The sequence below is a fragment of the Narcine bancroftii genome, chromosome 14 (assembly GCF_036971445.1).
Source record: "Narcine bancroftii isolate sNarBan1 chromosome 14, sNarBan1.hap1, whole genome shotgun sequence".
Classification (NCBI taxonomy): domain Eukaryota; kingdom Metazoa; phylum Chordata; class Chondrichthyes; order Torpediniformes; family Narcinidae; genus Narcine; species Narcine bancroftii.
In genome coordinates this window covers 62587518-62609674 of record NC_091482.1, presented here as the reverse complement: position 1 = coordinate 62609674, position 22157 = coordinate 62587518, and the positions used below count along the sequence as shown (strand labels likewise).

General features: G+C 41.1%; 1 protein-coding gene and 1 long non-coding RNA gene across 5 annotated transcripts in view; one reads left to right on the top strand and one right to left on the bottom strand.

Moving 5' to 3' along the window:
- Positions 1–22157, top strand: part of spg11 (SPG11 vesicle trafficking associated, spatacsin) — a 127965-nt gene that overhangs the window by 62870 nt on the left and 42938 nt on the right. For all 4 annotated transcript variants that reach the window (XR_011348460.1, XM_069910158.1, XM_069910160.1 and 1 more), the window contains exons 17-25: positions 4175–4281; positions 5263–5408; positions 6508–6672; positions 10325–10391; positions 12820–12985; positions 14803–15011; positions 16491–16599; positions 16694–16853; positions 19570–19833. Coding sequence is in view for 3 of the 4 variants with exons in the window: in XM_069910158.1 (XP_069766259.1) it covers positions 4175–4281; positions 5263–5408; positions 6508–6672; positions 10325–10391; positions 12820–12985; positions 14803–15011; positions 16491–16599; positions 16694–16853; positions 19570–19833 (1393 nt within the window). In the remaining variant the exon portion in view is untranslated. The remainder of the gene's footprint in view (positions 1–4174; positions 4282–5262; positions 5409–6507; positions 6673–10324; positions 10392–12819; positions 12986–14802; positions 15012–16490; positions 16600–16693; positions 16854–19569; positions 19834–22157) is intronic.
- Positions 7808–12998, bottom strand: LOC138749172 (uncharacterized). The gene is made up of 2 exons (XR_011348463.1): positions 12906–12998; positions 7808–8268 (listed from the first exon to the last, which is right to left on the bottom strand). It is a non-coding gene; the product is annotated as an uncharacterized lncRNA (long non-coding RNA).

The window sequence follows — 22157 nt, the reverse complement described above, 5'->3', positions numbered from 1 at the left end:
AACTGCTTATGAGATATTTTCTCTTTTCCACCAGTGTAACTTCTGTCCAACATAACTGGAGAAGGGTTTATTTATTGTTTTTTAATTAACGTACATAATGTACGTTAATAAATTTGATAAATGCTGAAAAGCTGCAGTCTGTGAAGAATGAAGAGAGAAGTGGGACTGATGGAATAGATAATCCAAAGGAAAGTGATAGGTCAAGTGCCTGCTGTCGGTACAACATCCTTCCATGATTCCAAACTACCTCAACAAATAAAATGTTTTAAATCTTCCCATCTTCATGCACTCATTCAAAATAATCCTTGCATACCATACTAAAGAAACTGCAGTGAGTTTATCATCACCTTCAGGGAGATAAGGTGATAAGTTTTGTAGGTAAACTCCCAAGAACTTGATCAATAAACCGTAAAAATTGTTTTTCCTTTTAATTCTTTCTGTGACTTTTACAGTTAAAGCATTTTTTGTTTTAACTTCGTGTTTTTTTTTAAAACCTTCTTTTGCCTGAACCTATGGTGGTGAAAACTATTTGTCTGTGAGCTCTCACCATTATGGAGTGGAGGGCACGGAAGAAGTCGACAAGGCAGGACATTGAAGGGTGTGGTGGGAGCAGGTGGGTGTTAGGGAGATGGTTGAAGCTGGAGTCAGTGGAGATAGGGTTAGCACCTTGAGGAGATTGGCATATTCAATGACGCTTACCTGGAAGAAGGCGCGGATGTTTGGTTTGGCAGCTCAGGGGAAGCTCCGTTTGCAGGTCTTGTCTGCACAGCATTGTTTTGTAGAAGTGGCAAAAACGACTGTAGCGTACTTTGCAAAATTTGTTTTCCCTCGTCAGAAGCAAAAAAGCTCGAAGTGGAAATCTGGAAGGCAATACTAACCACCAGATCATGTTTCGGATCAATTTTATTGTGCAGCTGGAGGGTCTCAGTGATTCAGTCAGCTTCTGTGGAGAGAAATGGACCATGTTTCCAGTTGGAACCCTTGATTGAGATTAAAGGGGAGATTGGGGTGGGTGGGAAAGAGGGGTGCAGTGGAATTCCAAGATCATTTAGTGTAATATATCTTTCCCAGGTGGAAACTTATGTAAAATATTTTAAGTTGCAGTAGAGAAACAAAGCAAAGAGACTCAGCGGGTCAGGCAGCGTCCGTGGTTAGAAATGGTCGGTCAGCGTTTTGGGTCAGGCCCCTTAATTGAGACTAAGTGGAAGTGGAGATATAAAATATAGAAAAGGGTGGGGAGAAGGGAGGAGGGGCCAAGAGGTAACGGGGCACAGGACAGAGGATGGTGGGAGAGGCACCCCAATCCCCCCCCTTCCTATTTTAATCTCAATCAAGGGTTCCAACTGGAAACATTGTCAGTTTCTCTCCTCAGAAACTGAATGAACCACTGCGTCCCTCCAGCATCTCTTTGTTTACTTGAGTTGCATTATATTGGCCAGATAACGGACAGAACAATTTACACTTCTGCAGGTTTTTGCTTTGGGACTTGGGATGTGTGGCACTGTGTAGCTGTTCCTTATTGTGCAACATGTTTGTTGTATGTATGATGTATAACCACGTGTTGTGAGAGGTAGAATTAATCCTGTCGCATAATGTTTCATTCGGGCAGCTGGAGAATTTGATCTCATTATTCAAGGGTTGTTGACAGATGACTCGTGCGACGACAGGGAGGTGGAGACGGCGTCAACTTATCAAAATAAATACCTTCACAGTTCACAAGCAAAGTTCACTTGTGTTTAAGTCCATATTAAGTAAAGCAAGGACCTCAGTTGGAGTAGCTTTAGCAGAATGATGTTGTGGACGAAGGGTTTTGATAATGTAGAGAGGCTAGAGAAGCTGGGATTGTTTCCCCCCCCTCAAAAAAAAAAACGGGAGCGAGTTATTGGATATGTTCTATTTTATCTTAAGAGGACAAGACCGGGAGGAACTGTTTTTTCCACTGACTAAAAATGTAAGAACCCATTGAGCCACATTTAAGATATTTGGCAGCAGAAAATAAATCTAGTGGGGAAGAGAAATCGTAGTGGTCTGAACAGTCTGCTTGAGAAAGGTGATGGAAACATAATCATAACTTCCAAAAGTGAATTGATAATTAATCAAATGGGCAACTTTTTTGGGTCTTAGAATAACCAAGTAATTCTTTCAAAGAACCCACCCCCAACACAGGCTCAATTGGTTGAGTGCTTTGCCTGATGATTCTATCTCATTTAATGCATATTTAATCCAATATTCTTGCAGATCTTCAAAAAGAAGGCTTAATGTGGAAACCATTTACTGTGGAGCAGGTCCCATTTCAGAAAAATAATCCCAATTCCTCAGAAAATTCATTTCCAAGTCATTTATTCCTAGTCAATGGCCAAGTAAACTTTACTTCAGCACATGTTGTATCAACCTCCAAAATTTAGGGGTGAACTCTGAGGCAAAAATAACTCCATTGATAATCAGAAGCTTTGAAAATGCTTATACAATCTGCCTCCTTGATGTTCCCAGATGAAAGGTCAAAGATGTTTAAATGGAGCTCCTCAAAAAACAATGAAAGCCAAAGTGTAACGTGGATAAATAGTGCAGGATCGGGGAAGTCATAACAAGCCCTCAAGGTCATTGTATACAATTGGAGGTAGTGTTTAGGCTTCTTTGCGGAGCAGGATTGATACTGTATTTGGGGAAATTAAAATAAACTAAATGTATAGTCATTGCTTTGGCCGTTTGGACAGGGTGTTTGAATCAATTCTCCAGTTGGTCCTGGTGCTCAGATTTTTATCCTATTCCCAAATATGAGAATTAAAAATTATATTGTAATTTGAACTGTGTACTTTGATATTGATGATTTACAAATGTAATTGCTTTAATCAAACATGGTAGGTGGAATGTTAATAATCAGTTTATTGTCGTACACATTGTACAATGTACATATGCCAGAAATTCTTGCTTGCTGCAGCCGAACAGGTACTTGTAAATAAAATATATAATAGTAAACTAAATGAATTAAATAAAATGATACCATAAATATATAAGATATGTATCTGTTGGAAAGAAACCTTCTTAAACTTCTTCAGGCTTCTGTACCTTTTGCCCGAAGGTAACAGCGAAAAAAGGTTGTGACCAGGGTGATGGGTCCTTTCTGATGTTGGCTGCCTTCTTGAGGCAACACCTCACAGAGATGTCTGCAATGGATGGGAGGTTCACGCCTGTGATGGATCTGGTTATGCTTGTTCGCACGCGCACACACACCCGGCCACAACACCCACCCACACAATTTTTGGGTGTAATGAAACAGTTTCTTTTTTTAAAAAAAATGGCAGTGTTGCCGGAGCCGCTCTAACAGCAGCGCTGCCACTGGTGTGGACCCGCAGGGAGTGGAGACAGCACTCTCGCAGCGTCCAACTGTCATCGGCTCCATATAGGCTTTAAACGGCCTGTTAATAGAGCCAATGGTAATTTTATTTCAAAATCCCATGACCACAAGGTCTGGCCCAAGATTGCAGCACCTATAATCGGCAGAAGCCGTGAGGGGTTGCAGAATCCAGGGAAGCAGAGGACTGGTGCAAGGCACCAGAAAACGGGGAGTCCACCCCCACCCCATTTGAGAAGGAGAAGCAGAGGAGACGACCCATGGGATGGTGACCACGGTGGTGGACCAATGCGGCTGAAGAAAACACGGCGGGCTCTTAAAGACACTCAAGGCGAGGAACCCATACAGGTTGAGGGCTGCTGCTCGAAACTGGCTGAAGGGATGCCAGGTTTCGGAACTGGGATGAGAAAGGGTGCTGAGAGCGTTGAAGGTTTCCTGATTACGTCGGAGGTTCGGATGTGGAGTGCGGGCTGATGATAATTGGGACTGGACTCCGAGTGGCTGCGGGAGGTGAATCCACAGACACTCAGTGACTCTAAAGGAACTCCCATTGGCTTCTCTTTCTCTGACTGGCGCTTCAGCAGTTCCTGCCGATGGTTAATCTGTCATATGAAAGCAAATTCCATGTAGTATTGCACTCACGTTATTATATGACAATAAAGGAACTTTGAACCTTGAAGCGGTGATGAATGTTTGGGATAATAATTAGGCTTCTTTACCCCAAAATTAGTTTGTAAATTAAATGTTAGATGTCGACCATCTGTTAGAGATTTTTCCTATATTTTATATTCCATCAATGTTTTGTTTTTGACCTGTTTGTAGGTTGAGGCCTTCCAACTGCCCGCTCCTTGATGAGGGAGCTCTCCACGTGGCCCATCCTTGGTTCGAGTTTCTCATGAGAATAAGAGAGATTGCTGACAAACCAGGAGGTATTCATTGTAATCACCTTTAATCAACAATGCATATTAAGATAATTATCTGTCTTTATCCCAGAGCAGCAAATTTCATTTGCACATCTCTGGCTTTCAAGCATTTTTTTAAAGCTTTCCTGAACTTTCTTCTGTCATGATCTCACATTTCCAATTTCTTTTCTACCCGCCCCCCCATCTTGCAGCTCCTTGAACTTCCATTCAACACCATACATTTGATCATCCCACTTACCATCAGCTTTCTGTTCTCAGATTTTAAGATGTGGAATTCTCCCCTGAAATCTCTTTATCTGAGATACTTAAAACCCATGAACCTGACCAAACTTTGACTATCTGCCCTAATATCTCATTATATAACGTGGTATTAGTCTTTTTTTCCATAATGCTCCTGTGGAATACCTTGAAACTTTTTAAAGTCACGAGCTAAATATATCCTGTTTACAGTGGCAGCAATATTGCCACTGTTGAAAGTATCTGAATTATTCCAGCTAAAGGTGTGAATTGGGCGGCACAGCGTTGCAGTTAGTGCAACGCTATTGAAGCACCGCTGACTGGGTTCAAATCTGGCGCTGTCCGGAAGAAGTTTGTACTTTCTCCCCATGACTGCGTTCGTTTTCCACAGGTTCTCCGGTTTACTCCCGCCCTTCAAAACAAACGTGGTTGTAGGGTAATTGGGTGGCAAGTGTCTCAATGACCAGAATCGGCTTCCACTGTGCTCTAAAAAATGTTTTAAATTACTCAGCTTCCAATTTAGAATTTGTTAATTATCTTTGACACTGATTAATTATTGATCACCCAGTTGCAATGGTTTGGATGGACTGGAATACTGGTGAATTACAGCGTCAGAACCACCTTGAAATGTTGCTGCATGGCTGAGCCTTACTGATTGCCCACTGTAGCTTGTTTGACAAATTTCATTAATTTGCTTCAGGGTGATACATATTCTGCTTGCAGTATATTGATAGTCATGTTTTCCCATAGATACATCTGTCATATTCCAAGCAAGTCTGGCAAATGCCCAAATGCTGATTCCCAGCAATCAAGGCAGTATCAGCAGTATGCTCCTGGAGGGCCATACGCTGATGGCATTAGCCACCATTATATTTGCCCCTGGAGGAATCGATCGGGTGAGTTTAAAAAAAAAAGGTTCTACCTTTAGAAGGTTAAAATTCTTCCTTTTTCTCTTGAGGTTGTCATTCCAAGTTACAAGGGTTTTTTTGTTATCATAGATTTTTGAGTGTTTTTTAATTCACTAAGGCTTGCACTTTCTTGGAACATGTTGTAGAAAATTGTAATAATGTGGGGAGCTGAACTTCTGCTAAGTAGGAATTCTGCCTGGAATGCAGAAAGAGAATCTTGGGGTTGTATGTACTCTGACAATAAATCTGAACTGTGAACTTTTTTGTCACCATTCGTACAATATCAAAAATTACAAACAAACTGTTTTCTGACTGACCCGACAACTCTGAAGAACTTTTCAACTAAACTTGTGAAATCTCTGGAATTTGATGCTTAAGCTATTATTCAGGTATGCCCTTTGAGAGAGCTCCCCAACTTGCACACATCCTCGTCCCCTGTCTTCACTTCCCTTTTAATGTTCTTTTGAAATGTATTCCTTTCAAAGTATAATGTACGTTTTTGCAGCACGGTTAGCATAGCAGTTAACGCAACACCGTTGCAGCGATTGGAACCGGGATTCAAACCCTGCTCTGTCTGCTTCATTTTCCTCCGGGGCTCCAGTTTCCTCCCACCATTCAAAATGCTGCGGGGTTGTAGGTTAATTCGGCAGCACAGACTTGTAGGCTGATATCCTATTACCATTCTGTATGTCTAAGTTTAAATTTGAGAGTTTAATAGAAATTTTAAAAAAATTGTAAAGCATTTCATTTGACAATCCTTTAGTTGGCGGGGGTGGGGGGGTGTGGTGGAGAGAAGTACTTTAATCTCCTAACTTTTCCTTTCATTCTGCAACGGATGCCCTCAAATTTATGGTCTAAGTTACCATTTTATTAAACACTTGAAATTGTCATTTCTAAACTGCCTCCCTAATTTTGAACACCTTAAATATTTCTCATAGCTCATAAAAGCGACTGACAGCATCATTGCAGTTTTTGCCTTTAAAATTACTTTATGACCGACAAGAAAACCTGCTGCTACAATGCATTTTGTCACTTTTGGAGATTGTGAAAGGCTCTGTTTAAATATTCTTTATGCGTGGTTCACCAGGTGATGCAGAAAAAGGAAGATGTTGGTGATTCCCTCTGGAAAGTAGACCCCCAGTTGTTGAAAATGGCGCTCGCTCCTTATCCCAAGCTGCGAGCTGCTCTGTTTCCACAGCTCACTCCTCATGGCATTCCACCACCAGACATCTCTCTCTACCACCTTTTGCAGGTATTCACAGTTTGTCTTGTATTGGCTGTAAAAACATTTTCTTTTTAACTAGTGCATTTGTGTAGTGCGTACAATTGAGATGGCCATATTTCTGTATTACCTGCCTGTAATGCTGATGTAGGTTTCATCTTTCTTTCCTCAAGCTGGCTAACTCCTTGGGTACCAATATAAACAATAAATGGGCACAAGAAAGTAGGAGCAGGAGGTCAAATGGATAATACAATTCCCGTCTTTCCAGGAGGTTGAATCTTCATTTGAATGAAAACTTTGGTATCTGTTCTCCCAAACGATGAGATTGTCCTCTTTACCTGAAAGAGACGGTTAGAAGTAGCTTCTCTTTTGAAATCTACTTATTCTGTGTTCCCCTTTTCTTAGAAGTAACACATAACAGCACCTATTCTGGTTGTGTAATTCATCCCTGTCTTCCACAAGATTCCAATCCTGTGTGTGTCACAGGGTTTTGACTTCTGAAACTGATCCAAAAATGTCTGAATTCATATTTCTCCAAATCATGTGACAGTTACATAATCAACAAGGTCAGTCCCATAATCAACAAGGTCAGTCCCAATTCTTGGAAACCACGTGACAATCAGTTTTGCTTCTACCTTTTCAAAACTGCTCCATATCCATAGCAACCTCTGACTTTACCTCTGTTCAAGAGGCTTAAGTGGTTTGGTTTTAAAAACAGATGGTTTCCTTCAGCATTTTCTATTGAGTACTTAGATACTTCAGTTTTTAATAAAGCAAACACTCCATTGTTTTTGAATAATTAAGACCCACCAGATCCATTAGCTCAGTCTTTCTAGATGCTGCGACTCTGCGAATGAACTCTCTTTTCTGGGTACAGTGACCTGTGTGTTTAACCCTGTAACCAACTCACAACTAACCTCAGACATATAAGAAATATAACTTAACATTAACCTAAATATTAACATTAACACAGATCCATTACAGTTGTAAATTATCGAGAACAGTGAGAAGGGTCCTTCTGCAAAGAGTCTATCTGGTTGTCTCTAACATTCCGACAGAGCACAATTTACAAAGTAAAGCAAGGGCAAAACTTTTCACATAAAGCATAGTTGGTATTTGGAATGAGCAACCAGAGGAGGCAGCAGAGGTAGGAACAGCAACAACATTTCAAGTTCAAATTTATTGTCGTCCGATTGTACAAGAACAACCCAATAAAACAGTGAAATGGCATTCTCCAGTCTTTGGTGCAAAAACACATCCAGACTGAGCACACATACAGACAAACAATAAACATGCAGTACATATATACATATATATAAATAAATATTGTTTAATAAATGGTAGAGTCTTGGAGGGTTTGTATGAGCAGTTCAGTCAGTTGCTCAGCATTCTCGTTACCTGCAGGAAGAAGCTGTTTCTCAGCCTGGTGGTGCTGGCTTTGATACCCCTGTATCTCTTTCTCGACGGGGATGCTATGTGCAGGGTGGAAGGGGTCCTCAATGATTAGGCGTGCCCACTTCAGACAATAATCCCAGTAGATCATGTCAATGGGGGGGGAGGGAGACACAGTGATCCTCTCTGCCGCTCTAATGGTTCTGTGGATTGACCTCCGATCCAATGAATAAGCTGGAAGGAAAAATACAAAAGTTCAGTCTTTTACCACTGATTTTCATAAAATGAAATTGTAGTATAATTCTGCCACCCAATATGTTAATATTTGGACAGATTTATAGACAGGAAGGACGCAGAAAAAAATGGTCCATACGCAGGCAAATGGGACTAGCCCAGATGCCAGTTTGGTTGGTGAGGAAGAGTTGAGGTGAGGGGGCTGTTCTCTGCCCTTTGAGCCAATGAAATGTTCCATCAGAAAGAGAATGAAAAGGTAAAGAGTATGTAAATTGGCCTGATGTTAACTGGATGCATTCCACGGTGTACATGGAACATGATAACAGGCAGGGGCACTTTTGTAATATATTTGAAAAGTCAGTCTTAGCCCACAGTACAACCGAGTATTGACAAGGAGTAGAAATTACAGGGGAAGTTAAACTAATGTTAACTGCCTTGAAGGCCAGGAATAAATATTTGTCATTCTTTAGCCCAAACTTAGTTTTATGGTCCCATTCCAAATGGGTGACTGATCATAATGGACCAGATTATGATCGTAGTGAGACGATCAGCATTCAAGACTTTAAACATATAAATTGGACTGAGAGGAGTGAAACAGGAAAGTCTGCAACTGCTGTGATTGTAGTAAAAATACAGAAATGATGTAGGAACTCAGCAGGTCTTGCAGCGTTCATAGCAGTTAAATATATATATTGCCAGCGTTTCGAGCCTTAGCCCAAGGTATGAGTAAAGATCACAAGGGCACCTCCATTACAAAACTTGGGAAAAGGGGATGAATGGCAGGGGGATGGAGTACAGACCAACAGACAAAAGGTGTTAATTGGATAGGATAAAAGGACAGGAGAGAGGAAAGGTGAGAATTGATTGGGAGAGAGTTGTTTTTGGCTCTGTGACAGGGAAAAAGGAAGAGAGAGCGAGACAGCAGAGGTTGAGGAAAGGAGATGTAGGGAAAGATGGAGGTGGGGGGGGGAAACAGAAACCAGAGAAGTCAATGTAAATGCCATCCAGTTGGAGGATGCCCGGATGGGAGATTCGGTGCTGTTCCTCTGATTTGCAGGTGGTCTCAGTCTGGCAGCACACGAGACGATGGGCAGACATGTCGGCAAGGGAATGGGACAGGGAATTGAAATGTCTGCCCACTAGGAGATGCCTGCTATTATGCAGACAGAGCCGAGGTGCTCAACGAATGGACAGAGATCCAATGACCATGCATATAATTCAGTGGAGAAATCAGAAAGTTGTTCTCATAGTTAACGCACTCTACCCCATATACAGCAACAGTACTCAGCACTGAAAGGTGTAGGAGGGCATGAAGCTGACGTGCTTGATAAATATGCATTGAATGTGCCAGATTTGTGAGCAGGATAGATCCCTGGAAATGCACAAAGTTCAAAATACTTCTTGTCCGTGCTGCGAGTTAACGTGAAAGGACATCTTTCAAGACTGATTTTTGTCTTCAGTGTAATATGAGCTGTCGAAAGATTTTATTGATGATAAAATTATCTTAAATCAGGAACTGAATAGCAAATTTATTGCAGGAGTTTGGGGTTATCTCTTCCATTTAATATTACTTTTCAATTTGATGTTGAAAAATCTTCTCGACGCTTTCTCATTGTCATGCAGCTTGTTAACCCTCCTCTACTCCCAACGCACCCTTTCTGGGTCCTTGTAAATGATGTGTCAAGTGGTGCTGACTGCAACATTTCTATTAAACACTTGGATAAACCGTTTTAATGTTCACGTTGTGCTGAGGATCTATTTGAACTACATCGGAACAGGTTTGACTCCAGGGTATTGAAATATCGTACATTGCAAAGAGGTTCAATTTATTCTCTTTATTATCAGCAGAAAATGGATAGAGAACATCTAAATTGCTTAATAATGTGACTGTGTTGACTGGGAAATTAGATAAAACTTGTCATTGTGCCTTTATTTTTGACTAGTGGATTTCAATAAGACTTCTGCCCTTTTGTAATAATTCACAGATGATTCTTATCCATTGCACTTTGTTCGTCTTAGGAGCCTTTGTTAATTTTTTTTTCTTTTTCTCCTGCAGTCACTTCACCCCTTTGACCCGTCTCTGCTCTTCGGCTGGCAATCTGCCAACTTGCTCTCCACTTGTGGTGCGTACCTTTGAGATTAATGAATGTTACTGGAGCAGTAGTCAGAATCAGAAGGCAAAATGGGCGCTTGCCATGGCTTTCAAGAGCAATTAGTGCAGTGCTAAATTATGTGGCGATACCCGTTGTCAGCTGCTGAACCTTTTAATTTCCTCCCACAAGTTTGGTCCTGTCTCTCCTCACTTCTCTAATTTTAAGCAGGGATATTATCTTCATTATAGTTTTAAGTCAAGTATCCATGGTGGCCGGGAGAAAGCAGCAATTATCTGAACTGTACGGGTCGAGATCATCCAGACTTCAATTCCTATTTGAGTCCAGAGACACAATACTCGCCTTGTTTGTGCCATTTTTCATTCATATGGATTGTTTACCCTCCAGTTTTGCCAGTAATCATTCGTCCCAAGGGACTGCCCAGTAAAAGATGCCTCAAATTGGAGTCGTGCTACTCAAATTGGAGGAAGCAATACTCCTGCCCAGTGCAGCTCCTGGGAAGCAAGCATGTGTGTCAGGATCAGACTGGCTCAGAAATTGAACATGTATGGAGACTACAGAAGGATCTAGACTAGCAGAATGAGCAGAGATATGGTAAATAAAATATAATGTCAAAAAAATGTAGTCTTTTTTAAATGGGGAGAAAGTTAAAAATGCCCAGGTGCAAAGGGACCTTTGAGTTCTGGTACAGAATAGCTTGAAGGTAACCTTGCATGTTGAGTCGGTGGTGAAGAAGGCAAATGCATTCCTGGCATTCATTTCGAGAGGAATAGAATATAAGGGCAGGGATGTGATGTTGAGGCTTGATAAGGCACTGGTGAGACCTCACTTGGAGTATTGTGAGCAGTTTTGAGCTCCTCACTTAAGAAAAGATGTGCTGATGTTGGGGAGGGTTCAAAGGATGTTCATTAAGATGATTCTGGGAATGAAAGCGTTATCATATGAAGAGCATTTGGCTGCTCTTGGCCTGTATTCATTGGGATTTTGGAGACGGGGTGGGGGGTGGCGGGAAATCTCATTGAAACATTTCACATATTGAAAGGCATGGACAGAGTAGATGTCGAACCACTTCAGTATTGAAGGGCATCTGCTTAGAACAGAGATGAACAGGTATTTCTTCAGCCAGAAGGTGGTAAATCTCTGGAATCTGTTCTCACAGGCGGTTGGGGAGGCCAAGTCTTTGGGTGCATTTAAGACAGATAAGTTCTTGATTATTCAGGGCATCAAAGGTTATGGGAAGAGGCTGGGCAGTGGGGCTGAGTGGGGAAATGGATCAGCTTGTAATTGAATGGGGGTGCAGATTTGATGGGATGAATAGTCTATTTCTGCTCCTATGTCTTGTGGTCTAATTGTTTTTTCTTTAGTATATTAATATACTTTTTTTTGTGCTATCCAGGCAAGTCAGCTCATTCAACAGGTAGTGTAATAAACGAAAGTGCAAAGGCTAGTGTTACAATTGGTCAGTAGTTCAATGTTACAAACCATCATGCAAGATGCACAGAAAAGTGCAGTTAAAAGCAGTGCAAGGGCATGACCAGTGTAGGAGTTTTCAACCCTCTCTATATTATCCTTCATAATTTTTATATACTTCAACTATGTCCCCACTTACACTTCTCTGCTCCCAGGAAAACTTGCCCAGCCTGTCCCGTCTTTCCATTGCAGCCAACATCTTGGTGAATCTCCTCTGCACCTTCTTTACATCAACTCCTGTTCTATCCCCACCTCAAAAAAGATATTTGACTCCACAGTTCAAAAAGTATTGGTCCCCACCACCCTTTGTGAGAGAAATTAGCCCCTCAGGTGCCCTTTCACCTTGAATCTATGCCCTCTAATTTTAAATTCTCCTACCCTGGGAATAAGACTAATAATTTATCTGCATCCTCTGACAGGAGCCCCCACCCCCCACCCCCCTCAGCCTTCTACGCTTCAGGGAGAAAAGCCTCAGTTTATCCAGCCACTCCTTATAATTCAAACCTACCAGTCCTGGTGACCTCTGGTTTCCTGAGTTATACAACTTAATTACTCCATACCGAGGAGAGTTCCAACCATTAACAACTATTTGGGTAAAGAAGCTTCACTTCAATTCTCTGTTGGAAACGTTAGTGACTTCTTTTATATTTGATCCATAGTCTCTATCTCCTGGTGTAAAATCATTTCTAATTTCAAAATAACAGTTGAATAAAAGATCTGCAACGGTCATAAAACAAGGAAAGTTGGATCCACCAGCGCTGTTTCAGAAAGGAGATTGCCCCTTCATATCATCGATGAGAAAAATTTCTTTATGAGGGCGATTACAATTCTTTGGAGTTTCCCACCTCAGAAGCCCGTGGGTGCTCAAAACATATTTTTGTTCACGTGAATTTCACGTCCATGGAAGAAAGGGAGGAAAAAAATCTTTGTCTCTTTTCCATTCGAACTAAGTTGTGCTGCTTGTCCACAGATTTTTCAAACGACCTACCTCACTTTTCTTGCCCTGATTTGGTGAACAAATATGGTGTGACGGAGAGGCTGGACTTCTCTTATTACCTGTTTCATGGACGCCCATCGTACGCTTTTGCAACCTTTCTCGTTCAGCAGCTGGTGAAGACCAGTTCAGCCAAGCAGATGCAAGTATCTCAACAAAGTGAAATACTGAATCAATACAGTGTTTCACTGCTCTTTTTATCTCGAAACATGAAAAAACTATGAAAGTATTATTGGTGGTTTAGTGGAACTATTAACCCTTTGGATACCGGCCATTTTTAACCTTTCATAATATATTAACGTACTCCGGACTGGATTACATGGGTAATCCTTTACAGTATGAACACCAGTATGAACCATCTTGTGGTTGGGTATAAAAGCAATCCTGGAAAACTAGGACGAGGTATATATGTGTTTGTTGGTAGTCCCCCAAATCAGAACACTGAGTACTTGTTGGTTGTCCCAGAAAACCGGGACACGGAGTCCAAAGGGTTAATGTCCACGCTCTTGGAAGTGATTAATTTTGGGAGTGGGGGAAAAAAATTAAAAGTAAACCAATCTTATATTTTTTACTTCTGCTCGGTCCAGGTGAGCATTAGAAGATCTGACATTGGTGGTTGAAGGGAAGGGAAATTTTCAAATATCTCTTAAGAGCCTGAGAAATCAAAGTGGGAGTGCACCCGCAGCCCTCTCAAGCCTGCCCTGCCTTTCAGTATGATCATGGCAAAGCTTTGCTTGTTCAACCCCTCTCCTGTGCCCATTCCCCTGACCTTTCCTCCCACCAATTCCATCAAATACAGCCAGCACTGCTTTGCTGATTGAAGGGTCTTGTTCATCAGAAGGCTACCGTTTCCAACAAAAAAACTCCTGATTGGTTGTGAAATTTTTGAATGCAGCTCTTGCTGCAAGGAAAGTTTCTAGAATCAAGTTCTTTTTGTCTTTTCTTCGTCTGCATTTTCAAGATGCCTTTCTTGTTATGTAATTGTACAGCACATGTAATATTACACAAAATTTGTCTTCTACCTACCGTGAGGCAGACAGGGTAGCCATTAGTGTTGCCCTGGCACCCATTACAGTACAAGTCAACTCACCTTGATTTGTCGTTCATACCATGTACTGCTCGGTAAAGACGAGATAGAATTTCTTCAGGACCACGGAGCAGGCTTACATAAATAGAAGTTAAAATATTAAGACATATACAATAAATTTGTTGTAGGGTTGTCCCCTCTGCTTCGCTAAACACGAAAATGGTTTCAACTAAACATGAAGATGATATTACATAGAGGGAAGAGCAGATCCTTGATCACGACATCCTTGTCTCCTTCACCAGCATCAGTAAAGCTGCCAATGCGGCTGTAATTTGTTGTGGGAGCTTGCAGTGGGCAAATGAACACTATTGACAACATCACCCAGTGACATAATTAAAGAGCGCTCTAAAGCACTGCAAAATATCTTAATGAAAGGCATTATATAAATACAGATTTGCTTTCCTTCTACAAATCTTAAAAAAAAACCAAAGCTGTGAATATATAATTTTGGTGTATATCTTTAGCCAGTGCCTTGCATAACAATTGCTCCTCCACATGCAGGAGTCTCCAGGAACATAAAACCAGGTCCTCTTTGCCAAATTTATTTTCTGAGAAGATAATTTAGCATTTGAAAAGTAGTAGTAGGGAATATGCAAATAATTATCCAACGTTCTTTGTCGGAGAAATCCTAAATGATTTTCTATCTAATATTGGGATACATTTCATAGTGCTTTTTGGTCTTTAATATAAAATGCAGAAACATCAATGGAATTGATATTTTCTTGAATATATTCTGTGTAATAACAAATGACCTTGAATGTTAGCAATCAAAATAAATGTCGAAATCATTTAGCCTGTCCAGCTTTTGATTCAAAATAAACACCAGTTTTCCAGAATGATTCAAATGTAATTTTTTCATTTGCGTCCTGTAGGATTCAGCGTGTGAGCGATGACACGTACTCTCTCGCATTAGCCCACTTCACTATACCTACTGTCACTGCAGCAAGTATCGTTTTTCTCGAGTTACTCGGTGTAAGCAGCTTTAAACTCCGGACTGATCTTAAAGTGGCAAATGTGATTTTGAAGCAATGGTGCGCAAAGACTGAAGAATCTCAACACAGCTCATTACAACATTCTTTAGGTGATTATGATGTTCTCCTTTGACATGCAAGGTTCTGTTGTGAACTGAAAATGACCAGTTAGTGCAAGTACTGATTTTTTAAAAACTTTGTCTTAATTGAAGATGATGTCTACATCTCCCACTGCTAAGGAAAGGTATACTGAATGACCCATCACACCCCAGACACCCACTCTTTTCCCATCGGGATAAGGTTTGCGTGTGAAAGCGTGCACTAGTAGGCTAAAAGACAGCTTCTTCCCCACAATCCTCAGCTCCCTAAAGAACCATTCTCTTTAAAACTCCTTCCTTTCACTTTAAACCTGTGCCCTCTTGTTTTTAATTGCCTTACCAAGGAAAAGGATTCTGACAATCTACCTATCTATGGCTCTCATTATCTTGTATATGTCTTCATTCCAGGGAAAATAAAGCCAGTCTCTCCCTTCAAACTAAAGTCTCTCAATCCAGGCAATGTCCAGGTGAATCTCTTTTGCACTCTCTTCAGTGCCACCACATCCTTTATGAGGCATAGCGCCCAGAATTACACACAAGACTGCAGTATGTCCGTACCAATAATTTTAAAAAATTGCTACATGACGTTCGAACTTTTATATTCTATGTCATGAGCTAAGAAGACAAGCCTGTTGCAATCCTTGTTCACCACCCAATCTCTTTCAGGGGACAGTGGATGAATCCTAAGGTCCGTACCAATAATTTAAAAAAAATTGCTACATGACGTTCAAACTTTTATATTCTATGTCATGAGCTAAGAAGACAAGCCTGTTGCAATCCTTGTTCACCACCCAATCTCTTTCAGGGGACAGTGGATGAATCCTAAGGTCCGTACCAATAATTTAAAAAAAATTGCTACATGACGTTCGAACTTTTATATTCTATGTCATGAGCTAAGAAGACAAGCCTGTTGCAATCCTTGTTCACCACCCAATCTCTTTCAGGGGACAGTGGATGAATCCTAGAGCTAGATGAACAACCTTTAGAAATACTGTACTTTTCAGTGTTGTTAATCCGCTAGGAGCAATTAGCACAGAGTTCTGCAAACAGCATGTCCCTGATTTTATATTACATAGGTTCTAGGCTGAAACAGTGATGTTCTCCATGTGGTAGGCAGAACTGTGCAGAAGATGAGACAATAAGTTGAAGTGGAACTATCCTGCCCACGTCAGCAGATGCGGTGAAAATTGCACCAGGGCATTATTGGGGGTCTCCAGTAAAACGTCACCAGACGTAATGCCAGTTTAATGGATTCATCCTCAGATTTTCCTTTGAACGTTAAATGCAGGAGACCACCATTGTTTCTCCATCTGCGTTCATTAATAACCTAGCATTCAGTGCCAACCCTGTAGAGGTCACTCTCATTTTGTGCTGTTTGTTTTATGAATCCACTGATAGGGAGCCAGTTCCAATGCTCATTGTTACCTGCATCAATATCACATTTCAACCTGGTTCAGACATTCGCTCTGATGTTTCTTTCTGTTTCCTCAGCTGAAGAACTTCAGAACTTGGTTGAAGGATATAGGTCATCAGCAGAAGGATTACTCACCCACTTGGAGAATGCCACCTGGGAGAACATAGAGAGAAAAAATATAAAGAGGTATCAGAAATGTCCAACCGTAACCAGCCTCTCTCTGCCTGTTACCGTGTGGTTTCGTCACATTAGAAATAAAATTGAACTTGCTTTCTTGCAGAGCATCTTTTGAAGCTGGTCAGGAGTGGTCACTGATGGCCCAGTTCTGCAGGCTTCATGGCCTCACCCTCAGCGTTGCCTACCTCCAGGCATGTGCCCAAGAGGACGAGTGGCTGCAATTTGTGGTCTTCTCTCAACTTCATAACTACCAACCAGAAGAGGTAAAACATTTGAAACATCAGGTTGCATTTTATTCCCCTCTTGCTTCTGCAGTCATAGCATCTGATTTTGGGCAATGTGGTATCATGTTTCGGCTACTGCTATAATGATTTTGGAGTTAAATTTGATTTGCTAATAATCGATGTGAATGCCTTTGTACCTTTCCTTCCTCCTCTTCACTGGTTGGAACAGTCTATTTGAGAAGTCTCCCTCTCTTTTTCTGAATCAACAAGCCAGATTTAGCCACTGGATTGTAGAGCATGGGGATAGGCCATTCCGCCCACCTCATCCATGCCAGTCATTTTCACCCTTTCTTATTCATCCGGTCTCCCAGCACTTAATCCATTGCCTACGCAATTCTTGAGCTCAACAAATCACTTCTTTCATGCGGTCATTGTCCCAGGCAGTGCATTGCAGGTACTTTCTCTCGGTGAAGATGGTCCCCCTCTGATCTCCTCCATATCTGTTCCCCCCCCCCCCCAAAAAAAAACATTTACACTCTGCTTTTACCGCTACCTGGTGGAAAGGTTCCTGCAGAATACCTCAATTTTGTTGCATTTTAACCTTCTCTGCTGTGGGGAAAAAGAAACCCAGTCTCCTCATAAGTGAACTGCTCCATCCCGAGGAACGTCCTCTGCACTCACTACAGAGCTGGAATCGTATTTCTCCCGCTGAGGTCTGACCAAGGTTTTATAACGTTGGAGCATAACCTCCCTACTTTTGAGCCACTTTTGTTCTAATTTTAGAGATACAGCATGACAGCATCCCTCAAGCCCGTGTTACCCAAATATACCTATTAACCTATAAACCCCATACATTTTGGAGTGTGGGAGGAAACTGGAGCACCCGAAGGAAATCCACGCAGACAAGGGGTGAACATACGAACTCCTTTCAGATGGCACCAAATTCGATTCCAGGTCACTGGCGCTGTAATAGTGTCGCGCTAACTGTGGTGCCTTATCTGGAGCCCAACCAGCTCAACCTAGCATTGTGGTCAGGGATTGGGCAGCAGTGGTTCGTGCCAGCCACAGAATAAAACTTCCTCCCTGATTCAGAAATATTTTGTTTCCATTTTCCATTCCTGTTAATTTCGAGTTATTTTTCAACAAATGTGGCTCTTGAAGCGTGAGTTATGCTCGAAATAGGATGGATTCTTGACGGTGAAAATATCTTTTTGCCCAGAGGACGAGGAGGTTTTTCATCAGTTTGAGCAAAAAATTTAAAACCAAGACACAAATGACCCATGTCCAATATCCTGTTCCCTGGAGTTTCTTGTTTTTTTACTGAATTGTTTTTGCTTCTTTGCTGTATTATTCATCACAGGCATCTGTCAGTGGACAATATATTGCTGCCATGCGGAGTTAAATCCTTGGATATTTTCTCCAAACATGACTGACTGGTTGACAGCAGTGATCCCACTGGGAGCTATCTGTCTATAAATCCAGACTGTGGTTAGCACGAGCTTCTGACCTCTGGAAATTGATTATATTCACTGTGCATTTTGAGGAGTTTTAGGACAATAAAGAGATGATCTCATTGAAGCATATGTTTTTAAGAGATGACCAGAGAGACTGTTTCCTATGACTTCAAAGTGTAGAACCCTGGTGGGAGGAAATTCCTTGCTTGTGGATTGGAAATATTTGGAGTTTTCTGTATGTCCAAACCCTGAGCATACTCAGTTACCGTATTTACGAATAAAATCAGTAGATTTTTGAGGAAATCATGGGTGATGGGAAACCAGCTGTAAAGTAGAGAAGGAAAAGAATCCATCATAACTCATTTAAATGGTGAAGTGAGGCAAAGGGCTGTCTGATCAGGTGAGAGGAGAGTTTATGGTCATTGCATATGTACAAACAGGTACAGATGCACCAATGTTCAAACTTGCTGCAGCCAAATAAGTAGCTAAGTTGCACCAAAAGGAGTAAGATACATTAAATTACCACAATGTGCCAAGACTGAAAAAGAGACAATATATAGATAAATATTCACAGTTGTTTTTAGAGCAAGAAAAATATTCCTGTTCCTGTTATGTTCCTCTGCATTTTCTGAAGATAATAAGGCAAATCTTCTATTGCCCCATAATCAATGGCTCCACTGCCACTGAGAGAAATGTGACTGGCTGCAGACACTTGATTGTAGTAAAAACGCCGAAATACTGGAGGAATTCAGCTGGTCTTTTCAGCATCTAAAGAAGACAAAGATGTATTGTCGATATTTCGGACCTGAGCCCTTGCTCGAGGAAAAATCAGGAAACGCAGCATCAGGGTATATCAGAAAGTCTCAGAATTCAAACAATGGGGAAGGAATCCAGACCAACAAAAGGTGTTACCTGGATGTGATCAGGGACTAGGTAGAGTTTATCATGTCTGTGCGAAAGGAGGCAGGGAATGGAGAGACATTGGTGGGGAAACTGCCACTGAAGTTGTTTCAGTCTGAAATCCTGCCTTCACGCGACAAAAATAAACTATTGTTTAAAATAGAGAGGGAAGGGAGTGGAGTCTTTTATTTGACTGAATTATAATTGACTGAAATACTGTTTAAAAAAAATAATGTTCAGATTTGTCAGGGTCCAGTTACTCCATGGTCCTCACCATTTTCACAAAAGATATTAAAGTGGTTTTAATGCCTTGTTAGACAAGCACTCCGAGTCATTGTTTCTTTGCTTTGTACTTTAACAGCGACCTTGCCCTTATGCTTTGATCTGGTCCTTTTCAATAGGTGAAGGCACTGCTAAAGGACTTCAGTCCCATTCTTCGTGATCACCTGACCCTCGCCTTTGAGAATTTGCCATTTGTTTCACAACAAAAGCCAACAGGTTGTACGGTGATGAAGAAAGAATTGAGCAAAGAGAGCAAATCCCCGAAAGATCTCTTTGAAGTTCTTTACAGGTGCCAAGAGAGCCCAAATCCTTGGCGTCACCTTTTGACCGAGGCAGTGCGACAGAATGCACCGGTGTTGGCTGTCCTGGCTGCATGCTTTCAGGTGGGTGCCCCTTACACTAAATATGAGTGTAGTAAATAGGGCTTGTGAAAAATGGCCATTATAAGGCTCTTCCTTTTGCATGGTTAGATTGTGGAAACTGTCACCAGCTGCAGAAGTGGAGGGAAACAGCATGGACGTTTAATAGGTGCATAAGGAAGAAGATGGAGAATATGCTGACAGAGTTGAATGATCGAAAAGAAATGCAGTAAAACTCCTATTATCCTGAATTCAAGCAACCAGCAGCCTCAAGCAACCTGCAAAAAAAATCGCCGAAAATAAGAGGAGTTTAAAATTGACGCTCCTCACCGATAGTTTGCCAATCACACAACATGCACCCTCTCCACCTGATTCCCCAATGATCACAGGCTTGTATACCTCTGGCTTTCCCTTCCTGAAGTCAACAATCCTTAGTCTTGGTGACATTGAGTGCGAGGTTGTTGTTGATGCACCATCCAGCCAAGTTTTCAGTCTCCATCCTGTACGCTGACTCTTCCCCTTCCTTTATACAACCCGCTACTGTGATATTCCTGGCAAATTTGTAGATGGTGTTATTGTCGTACTGAGCCACACAGTTGTAAGTGTGCGACAGCATGAGCCTCTTCCATAACTCTGCAGTATCTTGTGATTTGTGCAGGGCAGTACACAACATGCAGAGCAGTGATGAAGCCCAATAGAATAGTTTCAGTGGTGTGTGTGAAACTAGAGGGTTACAGGGTCATAAAGGACCCTGGTCACAATCTCCTCTCAATGTACAAAAGCTTAAGGTCCAGCACTTCCAGGTTCAGGAACATTTTTTTATTGAACAGCTATCAGCTCTTGAACCTCCCTTTACTTCCCTCACCCTAACCATAAACTGGTCTGGGACGACCAAAAGATCTGGCTGCACTACTGATACATCACTTGGGGTTTTTTTGCACCAAAGGCAACTGTAAATCTTATCTATCCTTTTATATTTATTAACTTTTCTTTCTTGGTATACAATGTGACATTTACTTTTTTTTAAACCATTGTAGTTTGAGTATATTATCAACCTGTTTGCTCTCAGCAAGTAAGAACTTGTGTGTATGACAATAAACTCCGATTGTCATTACCATAGACGTTGTTAAGGGATGCAGGTGACATGCATAGAAGGATGCATTTGCCTTCGCTTGCTCAAGCATTTATTCAGTAGTTTGTGATGACTGGTTGTAGCTATGTCTTGTCAGCTCATTGAATGGAGAGTATAAGCAGAATGGGTACTAAACTTCATTTTCACCAAAAAGTCACACCTTTCTTGCTGAATTCTAATATTTTCGTTTCTAAAACCATGAACCAAAAATATATTGAAGAAAAGGAAATACTTGCAGTTATAGAGCTCGTTTTTGGATTTCAGGAAGTATTTTACCAACTCTAGCGCCTTTTGAAGTGTTATCACTTTTATAGAAAACATGACAGCTAATTATGATCAGAGCAAGCTCTCAGATCACCCAGTGTGTTACAATGACCGGTATTGGCTGGTGCATTAATGAGGCCACAAAATGGTGGATATGGATCTTTTTAAAGCATATCTGAGAGAGGAGGTGACCGTGGTTTAAAGTGATGTGTTTCTTGCTGATTGATTTACACAATACTCCCTCAGTCATTGCGTCATATTGCAGAATCACCCTTAGATTTACAGCGGGTTTTACCATTAGAAAAAAAAAACAAATAACCAATTACTCACTTATCCTCATCAAATTGCTCTTGTTTAAAAATTTTTGTTCATCGCATCACAAGGATTGTGTGTAATTATATTGTATCTGATAATCAAGGCCAGACATTGTTGTTTTAATCTTGCAAACAGGAGAGTTGCAACATGGTAGAGCACTATTTAAATACATATTTTTCAGAATATGTAATGCAATGGAAACTTCACTCTCCAGGATTCCCTAAGAAAGCATTTTGTTGCAATAAGAATCAGAGTTAATCTGGCAATGCAGAGGAGTATGGTGACCCTGTAAGAGATCCCATTCAACAGAGGTTTCACTTCCCATACATTAGTGCAAAATAATCTGAATTGTTAAACTCTGAGGGGGTATAAAATTATGATCCTTAAATAATTTGACTTTCAATCGTCATTAATACTCAGTGTATAATATTTGTGCCTATCTGCATACACGTCTGTCTGCCTATGTGGGCATCTGTCTGCCTGTTCATGTGTGCGTGTGTGTGCATGTGTGTCTGTGCGCTTGCCCTTCTGTAATTGGTTGCGCATATTGCATCTGGAAGTATTCCTTCTGACGTAACAGAGAAATACTAACGATTGAATTACACCATACCCTTATATTCTTAGAGTAAGAAGGTCT